At 37.8% G+C, this 11,247-nt stretch overlaps 1 protein-coding gene across 1 annotated transcript; it reads left to right on the top strand.

Moving 5' to 3' along the window:
* Window positions 1-7,652: 7,652 nt before the first annotated feature.
* On the top strand, window positions 7,653-8,633 carry LOC308346779 (olfactory receptor 11H4; the record flags this gene model as incomplete). Its single annotated transcript, XM_080809821.1, has 1 exon — window positions 7,653-8,633. One exon carries the CDS (start codon window positions 7,653-7,655, stop codon window positions 8,631-8,633), a length of 981 nt encoding a protein of 326 aa, XP_080665947.1.
* Window positions 8,634-11,247: the final 2,614 nt, after the last annotated feature.

The following is an 11,247-nucleotide window of genomic DNA, read 5'->3' as shown; positions in this document are numbered from 1 at the left end:
AAATGGTGCAGAATGTCCTTGAATATCAAGTTCGCATCCAAGCTACCTCAGTAACCAGCAATGCAGATTTTCTCATTGATCATCACTGTCACCTTTGCCTAAGAGTCACATTTTGAAGATGTGGTTTAAGAAGATCCTCAGAAGAAAGCTCAATTTTTTTAAGAAGAAAAACAAAAGACCAATGATTTTAAAAATCTCTTCTGTTTGCACTGATTTCAAATTCCCCACTCTTAGAAAGGGAAATCATAATGGAAACTGAAAATTTGATTAATTCAGTCTACTAAATGGCTCCTGCCATCTTGGATTTCAGTCACGCAAGACAGTTCCCTACCTGTTACCAACCACCTTGTCATTACAGTGGAAGACTCCAGAAAAATGCAGTAGATTTAACTTTAAAGTGACCAACAGAATATAGTTTCAGATTTCTCTGTTGCAACACCACTTAAGAATTTATTCACAAACATACTCAGTTTCAGAATTTGAGTCATGGGCAAAACTTCCATTTATTGCACTAATCTCCACAGAGGATGATTCTTTTATGGAATGCAATCTCTGCAATAGAAAGTCTCCCAAGGGATTATGTTACGTGAAGTAAATCAAGCAGAGAAAGACAATTATTATAAGGTTTCACTCATATTTGGAACATAAACAATAGCACAGAGGACCATAGTGGAAGGGAGGAAAATCCAAAGGGGGAGAAATCAGAGATGGAGATGAACCATGAGAGACTATGGACACCAGGAAACAATCTGAGTGTTTCAGAGGGAAGGAGGGTGTGGGGAGGGTGTAACAGAGTGGTGGGTATTGAGGAGGGCACAGGCTGTGATGACAATGGGCGTTATACTTAACTAATGAATCACTGAACACTACATCAAAAATTTATGATGTACTATATGCTGGCTACCTGAACATAATAAAAAATACCAAAAATTTTTAATTAATTAATTAATTTTTTTAAAAAAGGAAGCCTCCTAAAATTTATTCAGTATTTCCCCTGAATTCTCTGTTTAGCTATGAAACAGAGATAATCTACTAGGAGCTAATCTTCTAAAACCTGGATGAACCCCAAAGACTGAAAAGAGAATGCACTCCAAGGGAAACGTGAGGAAGCTACTGAAACCACTTGGGGCGAGACATTGAGTTTTAGAGTAATCCCTGAGAGGGATTAATCCCTGCAATTAAACACTGCTTTGCATGTTAAGATGTCTCAGTAAACTCCTAGAAAACAAGCTTCTGAACCCTCCCGAAATTAAGGAAGTCCAGTGAACCACATATAATGCCCTCACCTGGAGTTTTCATCATCAAAGCCAATGAGGAGATGACGCCTTTATGTTCAACTTTATGTGTCCATTCCTCTTTCCTAGCTGAGCCAGGAATCCCATCATTGTATGTAAGAGAAAGGGACTAATTGTCCATATTATAACCACTGTTGTGATATACTACAGACTGCCTTTTACTAATTAGACATTGTTCCTCTGCAGTAGTATAGTGTGAACATTCCATATGTGAATACAGGACATTTGCATTCATTGGGTAAAAAGTTATGTACTCTCGGGGAAGCTTATCTGTAAAATGACCAGAGTAAGTTATCTGAATCATTTTTCCCCAATTCTATAATTTTTTTAATTATTAAGGACCATCTTTCTGAAAATAATCTCTTTCCAGGAATAATCAGGTGTTATATTCTTCTCTCAGACTACCTGAGAAGACAGTATATCAAGTGAGGGACATGTGGAAGGAGACAATTTAATCAAACTGTTATTCTTGTGGTGGCCACCCAAGAATGGTGAGTTGATTGGTTGGCTGGTTGGTTGGTTGGTTGGTTGGTCAATTTCTTGTACTAGAAAGGAGAGTATGAAAAAGCTAGTCCCTTGGATTATAGCTCATACAGTGATTTCTGAATGCCAAAAACATGAAAATAGCATTTTTTATGGTATAAAATGGTGGATTTTCCATTCTAATATCCTACCTATTCTGATCAAGTGTTTTGGAGGCTTTCAAGGGTGGAGTTATGCAAAATTTTATGGAGTCAGTTTAGCCCATCAGTGGTAAAAGTAAGAATTGATTACTCTGGCTTTTCCATTAAGCTCCCCACCCTTTGATTATCCCATTACTTACCAACACTTTGACCAAAGATTACAGGAAAAATAATGTTTCTGCTAATCAATTTTACAGGGTATGGTGTTAGAAAAAATGAAGGTAAGTGTGAAGTTATTGGTGTATAATGGAGAGTGTTTTGAACTGTTATTAGTCCTAAGCAGTCATGATCCATTTTTCATAAAGAAGGACAGGAAGCATAGATTTCAGGACCCTGGTTTCTAGTTTGAATCTGTGAGCCTGGACTCAGTTCCTCACCAGCAGAGAAACTAGTTTATTTATACTTCATAAATAACAGTCTGGAAATTAACTATTGAGCACCTTATTCAGTGAAAGTGGAAAACAAATGTCTTTCAAGTTCAACATTGATTGGAAAACTGGGCAAATTTAGAATATGGATGCTCAAACCTCCTTTTTATGCTTCCTTCAAAACCACCAACAAGGGACTAGTAACTTTGAAGTCCAAATCTCGTCCTTATTTGCCTTTCAAATTTCTTTATCTTCCATTCCTCACAGTTATAACTAGTGACTTCCAATAGATAAGGCAAGAGGTCTGAATTTAATAAGAAAACTCAGTATTGAAAAAAAAAAAAGAAAGAAAACTCAATATTGAAACTACCATTTCTAAGACTCTTAGTGCTTTCCATTATTCATTAAAGATTACTCTGTTGTTTAAACACATAAATTGGAACTTTTTGTTCAATTCTTTAAAAACTCTTAAAAAGTACATGCCTAATGTGGGGGGCTTGGGGGGTAGGGAAGGAAAAAATGAAACAAGACAGGATCAGGAGGAAGAAAAACCATAAGAGACTCTTAATCTCACAAAACAAACTGAGGGTTGCCAGGGGGAGAGGGGTATGGAGAGGGTGGTCGGGTTATGGACATTGGGGAGGGTATGTGCTATGGTGAGTGCTGTGAAATGAGTAAGCCTGACGATTCACAGACCTGTACCCCAGGGGCTAATAACACATTATATGTTAATAAAAAATAAATAAATAAATAAATAAATAAAAGAATTTTTAAAAAGTGCATGCTTACCCAAATATTTGAGAATGTCCTCTTCCTTTCAGAAAATAAAATTAATTCTACTAGATAAAACAAAATTAATTCTACTAGACAAAATTTTACTAGATTCAAGTGCAGATAAGACCCTATTCAATCTCAGAACCCTTTGTTTTTAACACCCAAAATTACTTACTAATTGAACTAAAACTTTGTACTGAAAACATCATTTTCTTTATTTTAACTAGGTAGTATCTGAATATGAAAAGTAAAACAGTTCATTTTTTGTAGCATGTGTAAAAAACATGAAAATAAACACTTGCAATTGGAGATAATTGAAACTAATATCCTCACTTATCCTTTAGAGGAAGATATTTGATATGGTTGGTCTTTTGTGTATTTTTTAGGTGTCGCCCAACTGTTAGAGTGATATTTAAAAAAAAAAAATCTTTAAAGGAAAATTTAAAAACAGCCTTGAGTCTTGAATGTAGTGATGTCTATAACAATTAATTCAGTTGATTAGACTATTCTGAAAATCCAATGTCCTAGAGTAAGTCTTATATCCATGAGTAAGTCAACTAATTTTGTTCTGTTGCCAAAGGTTTAACCCATCCTCACATCAGCTGTCCTCAAAATATTTGTCTTTATTTTTTTTCCAATTTTTTATTTATTTTCAGCGTAACAGTATTCATAGTTTTTTCACCACACCCAGTGCTCCATGCAATCTGTGCCCTCCCTAATACCCACCACCTGGTTCCCCCACCCTCCCACCCCACCCCTTCAAAACCCTCAGGTTGTTTTTCAGAGTCCATAGTCTCTCATGGTTCACCTCCCCTTCCACTTTCCCTCAACTCCCTTCTCCTCTCCATCTACCCTTGTCCTCTATATTATTTGTTATGCTCCACCAATAAGTGAAACCATATGATACTTGACTTTCTCTGTTTGACTTATTTCACTCAGCATAATCTCTTCCAGTCCTGTCCATGTTGCTACAAAAGTTGGGTATTCGTCCTTTCTGATGGAGGCATAATACTCCATAGTGTATATGGACCACATCTTCCTTATCCATTCATCCGTTGAAGGGCATCTTGGTTCTTTCCACAGTTTGGCGACCATGGCCATTGCTGCTATAAACATTGGGGTACAGATGGCCCTTCTTTTCACTACATCTGTATCTTTGGGGTAAATACCCAGCAGTGCAATTGCAGGGTCATAGGGAAGATCTATTTTTAATTTCCTGAGGAATCTCCACACTGTTCTCCAAAGTGGCTGCACCAGTTTGCATTCCCACCAACAGTGTAAGAGGGTTCCCCTTTCTCCACATCCTCTCCAACACACGTTGTTTCCTGTCTTGCTAATTTTGGCCATTCTAACTGGTGTAAGGTGGTATCTCAATGTGGTTTTGATTTGAATCTCCCTGATGGCTAGTGATGATGAACATTTTTTCATGTGTCTGGTAGCCATTTGTATGTCTTCCTTGGAGAAGTGTCTGTTCATATCTTCTGCCCATTTTTTAATATGATTATCTGTTTTGTGTGTGTTGAGTTTGAGGAGTTCTTTATAGATCCTGGATATCAACCTTTTATCTGTACTGTCATTTGCAAATATCTTCTCCCATTCCGTGGGTTGCCTCTTTGTTTTGATGACTGTTTCTTTTGCTGTGCAGAAGCTTTTGATCTTGATGAAGTCCCAGAAGTTCATCTTTGCCTTTGTTTCCTTCGCCTTTGGAGACATATCTTGAAAGAAGTTGCTGTGGCTGATATCAAAGAGGTTACTCCCTATGTTCTCCTCGAGGATTCTGATGGATTCCTGTCTCACGTTGAGGTCTTTTATCCATTTCGAGTTTATCTTTGTGTACGGTGTAAGAGAATGGTCAAGTTTCATTCTTCTACATATAGCTGTCCAGTTTTCCCAGCACCATTTATAAGATCGATAAACCATTGGCCACACTAATCCAAAAGAAAAGAGAGAAAGCCCAAATTAATAAAATTATGAATGAAAAGGGAGAGATCACAACTAACACCAAGGAAGTAGAAACAATCATCAGAAGCTATTATCAACAGTTATATGCCAATAAGCTAAGCAACCTAGATGAAATGGATGCATTCCTGGAAAACTATAAACTCCCAAAATTGAACCAGGAAGAAATTGACAACCTGAATAGACCGATATCTAGTAACGAGATTGAAGCAGTGATCAAAAACCTCCCAAAAAACAAGAGCCCAGGACCTGACGGATTCCCTGGGGAATTCTATCAAACTTTCAAAGAAGAAATAATACCTATTCTCCTGAAGCTGTTTCAAAAAATTGAAGCAGAAGGAAAACTTCCAGACTCTTTTTATGAAGCCAGCATCACCCTGATCCCCAATCCAGGCAAAGACCCTACCAAAAAGGAGAATTTCAGACCGATATCACTGATGAATATGGATGCTAAGATTCTCAACAAGATCCTAGCAAACAGGATCCAACAGCACATTAAAAAGATTATCCACCATGACCAGGTAGGATTCATCCCTGGGTTACAAGGATGGTTCAACATTCGCAAATCAATCAATGTGATAGAACAAATCAATAAGAGAAGAGAGAAGAACCACATGATCCTCTCCATTGATGCAGAAAAAGCTTTTGACAAAATCCAGCATCCGTTCCTGATTAAAACGCTTCAAAGTATAGGGATAGAGGGAACATTCCTGAACTTCATCAAATCTATCTATGAAAAACCCACAGCAAATATCATCCTCAATGGGAAAAAGCTTGCAGCCTTCCCATTGAGATCAGGAACACGACAAGGATGCCCACTCTCACCACTCTTGTTTAACATAGTATTAGAAGTCCTAGCAACAGCAATCAGACAACAAAGAGAAATAAAAGGTATCCAAATTGGCAAGGAAGAAGTCAAACTCTCTCTCTTCGCAGATGACATGATTCTTTATATGGAAAACCCGAAAGACTCCACCTCCAAACTACTAGAACTCATACAGCAATTCAGTAATGTAGCAGGATACAAAGTCAATGTCCAGAAATCAGTGGCTTTCTTATACACTAACAATGAAAATACAGAAAGACAAATTAGAGAATCGATTCCATTTACTATAGCACCAAAAACCATAAGATACCTCGGAATAAACCTAACCAAAGAGGTTAAAGATCTGTACTCGAGGAACTACAGAACACTCCTAAAAGAAATTGAAGAAGACACAAAAAGATGGAAGACCATTCCATGCTCTTGGATGGGAAGAATAAACATCGTTAAAATGTCTATACTGCCCAGAGCAATCTATACTTTTAATGCCATTCCAATCAAAATTCCACCAGTATTTTTCAAAGAGCTGGAGCAAATAATACTAAAATTTGTATGGAATCAGAAGAGACCCCGAATTGCTAAGGAAATGTTGAAAAACAAAAATAAAACTGGTGGCATCACGTTACCTGATTTCAAGCTTTACTACAAAGCTGTGATCACCAAGACAGCATGGTACTGGCATAAAAACAGACACATGGACCAGTGGAACAGAGTAGAGAGCCCAGATATGGACCCTCAACTCTATAGTCAAATAATCTTTGACAAAACAGGAAAAAATATCCAGTGGAAAAAAGACAGTCTCTTCAATAAATGGTGCTGGGAAAACTGGACAGCTATATGTAGAAGAATGAAACTCGACCATTCTCTTACACCGTACACAAAGATAAACTCGAAATGGATAAAAGACCTCAATGTGAGACAGGAATCCATCAGAATCCTCGAGGAGAACATAGGCAGTAACCTCTTTGATATCAGCCACAGCAACTTCTTTCAAGATATGTCTCCAAAGGCGAAGGAAACAAAAGCGAAAATGAACTTTTGGGACTTCATCAAGATCAAAAGCTTCTGCACAGCAAAAGAAACAGTCATCAAAACAAAGAGGCAACCCACGGAATGGGAGAAGATATTTGCAAATGACAGTACAGATAAAAGGTTGATATCCAGGATCTATAAAGAACTCCTCAAACTCAACACACACAAAACAGATAATCATATTGTCTTTATTTTTTTAAACAAGGTAAGCTGAGTACAAGAAAGTGGATGAGTTTGTGCATTGAAGACCCGTAATCAACATTAGGAAAACAAACCAGAATCATAAAAGGTCTTCTTAAGGATCAAAGAAATCAAAAAAGAAAGAAACTTATCCAGTTGTACCACTGATGTAGGAAATTCTTGGCTGCATTGGATCCCAGCAAAAGAACACTAAGATTTAGAACCACAATCAATTCAAAATAAGGTAAGAGGGGCACCTGCATGGCTCAGTTGGTTAAGCATCTGCCATCAGCTCAGGTCATGATCTCAGGGTCCTGGGATGGAGCCTAGTGGGGAGCCTCTTCTCCCTCTCCTCCCTGCTCATGCTCTCTCTCTCTCTCTCTCTCGCTCAAATAAATAAATAAAATCTTTAAAAGAAAAAAAAAGATTTATTTCCACCTGGTCTCAAAATATCTCATATTTTCCAGTAGAGTTTGAGGTCCCTTCTCAACAAAGTCCTTGAGACATTTAGGAAGCAAAGAAACTTTGTGTTACACTCATGTCTTTCTTCTTCATAGGTTTAAGACCCATGAACTGGTCAGCAACACACATTCACATAGTAACTGAGTTTGTTCTTCTGGGATTCCCTGGTTGCTGGGAGATACAGATTTTCCTCTTCTTGCTCTTTTTGTTGGTTTATGTCTTGACTTTGCTGGGGAATGGAACCATCATCTGTGCAGTGAGATGGGACCCAAGACTACACACCCCAATGTACTTTCTGCTGGGAAATTTTGCCTTCCTAGAGATCTGGTATGCTTCTTCCACTGTCCCTAACATGCTAGTTAACATTCTCTCCAAAACCAAGGCCATCTCATTTTCTGGCTGCTTCCTCCAGTTCTATTTCTTCTTTTCCCTGGGCACAACTGAATGTCTCTTCCTGGCAGTAATGGCTTATGATCGGTACCTGGCCATCTGCCATCCACTGCACTACCCCACAATCATGACTGGGAAACTCTGTAGAATTCTGGTGTCTCTCTGCTGGCTTATTGGATTCCTTGGTTACCCAATACCCATTTTCTTCATCTCCCAACTCCCCTTCTGTGGAACCAATATCATTGATCACTTCCTGTGCGACATGGACCCACTGATGGCTCTGTCTTGTGCTCCAGCTCCCATTACTGAATTTGTCTTCTATACTCAGAGCTCCTTTGTTCTCTTTTTTACTATTATGTACATTCTTCGATCCTACATCTTGTTGCTCAGAACTGTTTTTCAGGTCCCTTCTGCTGCTGGCCAGAGAAAGGCCTTTTCCACCTGTGGTTCTCATTTAGCTGTGGTGTCACTTTTTTACGGGACAGTCATGGTAATGTATGTGAGTCCTACATATGGCATCCCAACTTTGATGCAGAAGATTCTCACACTGGTATATTCAGTAATGACTCCTCTCTTTAATCCCCTCATCTATAGTCTTCGCAATAAGGACATGAAACTTGCCCTGAGAAACATCCTGTTTAGAATGAAAATTAGTCAAAACTCTTGAGCCAAAAATGTCCACACTTCCAAATTCTAATGATGAGTAAGTTGGAAATGTGTAAGTTTTTTAATGGACTTTTAGTTCTTACTCGGAGTAATTAAAAGCTTTTCTTTTTCCCCCAGAAGTATGCTCAGTTTAGAAACCAATGTGGACTACTAAAACCTAAGTTCACTGCACGTCAACATCCAGTGAAGTTTTTCTAAAGGCTATCATCATTGGAGTGATGAAGTGGAACTACTATACTATAGAAGTCAGACTTTCCTGAAAATTTTGCCTTCAGATTTAGGACAAGTCTAATGACTTTTACCAAATAGTTAAAGGTGCAGTGACTTTTTTAACAATTTTGTTTAGGTGTAATTGATATAGAAAAGGACTGCACATGTTTAATGTACATTAAAAGGGCAGTAGATTTTAACTAGGCATGAGACCTTTCTATAAATTTTAACAGACACTCCTTTCTTACCCCTAGCCTAACAATCTTATCCCTCTATTAAAAGAGAGGAGAAAAAAACTCTCTTGGCCAGGAGGAACTCTTCCAACAAATTTCTTAGATGTATAGTTCCTCCGTGGTACGTTTGAGATAAAACCTGGATACATGCTAAAAAATCATTTGTTGATGTTTCTCTTAACAGTTCAATTATTACATGTACCTTATTGTAGCATTATTTACTTATTCACATGTATTTCCTCCAAAAGAGCTCCTTGAGAACAGGAATTGCCTTTTTCCTTTCCGGATTCCCAACACACAGAAACAGAAAAGAAAGCAGCCCCTGGAACTGGGGGAGTGGTCTGGCAATTATCACATAAGTCTTGGTGTGGCCCTGAACCTGCCTAGCACTGTCAGCCAGGCCATGGTGTATAAACATGTTGAACATAAACAATTACACAGAATGGCGCCCACAGACCAGGCCATTATGTGAACATGATGGATCAAAAAAAAAAGACCACTCCACAATCATGTCTGAGCAAGAACAATCCCAACTATAAAAAATGATCAAACATCTCCTTCTTTAGGCTAATATTAGTGGCTGCTGTCTCTTTACCAAGTAAAGCTTTAACCCAACTGCCTTTTAGATAAAAATTAAGATACCAAATCATAGACTTTTCTTCCACTTTCTGACAACATCCAGAGAAAATCTCTATTTCTTTAAATTCTCCCCAGTGTCAACTAACAGAAGCCCAAATCGTATAATAAATCCTTTCTAACACCTTCCTTTTGGATGCCCCATGTTCTTCATGACATATGTTCTCCCTTACTGCAAAAAGCCAATAAACTTATCTTTGTTCACCTACTGGTGTGTTCCTGATGGTCTTTGAATGAGTGGGAATCAACAGTACTATGATGCCTAGCATAGAGTAAGAACTCAAAATGTTTGCTTAATAGTTTTATCTCAATTTTTTTACTTATGAAAATAATAGGTAGTTGTAACAAAGTCCAGCAATGAAGAAATGTATAAAATGGTGGATTTCTCATCTTCACTCTCATCCTCACCAGTCCTTCACTCTATTCCTCAGATTCAACATTCCTCAATTCCTCTGTCCAATGTTCAACACACTTCATAGTATGGCTCCACCAAAACTACTTTGTTTTCTTTTCCTTCCCAAATGAACCCTCAGCTCTAGTGAGGCTCGTCATCTAACTACTTCATTCTCTACCATCTCCACACTGTTGCTTAGGCTGCTTTTTAAACCTGAGAAGCCTTACTTTGTCTTCTTCTATGAAACCTGACACGTAGATTCTTAGGGTCTTATTTTATAAAAAGAGTATATGACTAATATCTTGAAAATAAGACCTTAAAGATTAAATGAGACAATTTATATAGGGACCAGGCATAATAAAAGACACATAGGAGGTTCTCAGCACATGTTTGTTCCCCCCCCCTTCCTATCATTTAAATCTGACCATGGATAATTGGCTGGTTATTCTATCAGATTTTCACTATGCTCATGAAAACCTCTGTTGCCAAATGATATACATATAAATTCATAGTTAATGCTTTAAAGTGCAAACTCTAAAGTTAGAGTTTCCATATCCTGCCTTATCTGCTAGCTATGTGACCTTGGGCAAGCAGCTTAAATGCCACAATTTCAGCTACTTCACCTATAAAACAGGATGATAATAATAACAGCTATGCCATAGGATTATTATGAGTCAATACTTTAAAAAAAATGAGTCAATTCTTTTAAAGCTCTTAGTATTGTGCCTGGTAAACAGAAATCAATAAATATTTTTAAATCAGTAAAATATAACAGTATCTTTTAAAGTCAGTACATATAATTTTACCTCATTCTAATAGACATGATGTGTTCCATTATATGAACATATCATAATTTGTTTATCAATTACTCACTTAAGATACTTTATTGTAGTCAATATTTTACAATTAAAACAATACTGCAACTAATGTCCTGAAATATAAGACTTTAAATAGTCACATCAGTATTCCACAAATTAGAAAAAAGATGGGCACCTGGGTGGCTCAGTGGGTTAAGGCCTCTGCCTTCAGCTCGGGTCATGATCTCAGGGTCCTGGGATCGAGCCCCACATCAGGCTCTCTGCTCAGTGGGGAGCCTGCTTCCCCCTCTCTCTCTGCCTGCCTCTCTGCATACTTGTGATCTT

The sequence above is a fragment of the Martes martes genome (assembly GCF_963455335.1).
Source record: "Martes martes genome assembly, chromosome: 7".
Lineage (NCBI taxonomy): Eukaryota > Metazoa > Chordata > Mammalia > Carnivora > Mustelidae > Martes > Martes martes.
This window is presented reverse-complemented; position numbering and strand designations above follow the sequence as displayed.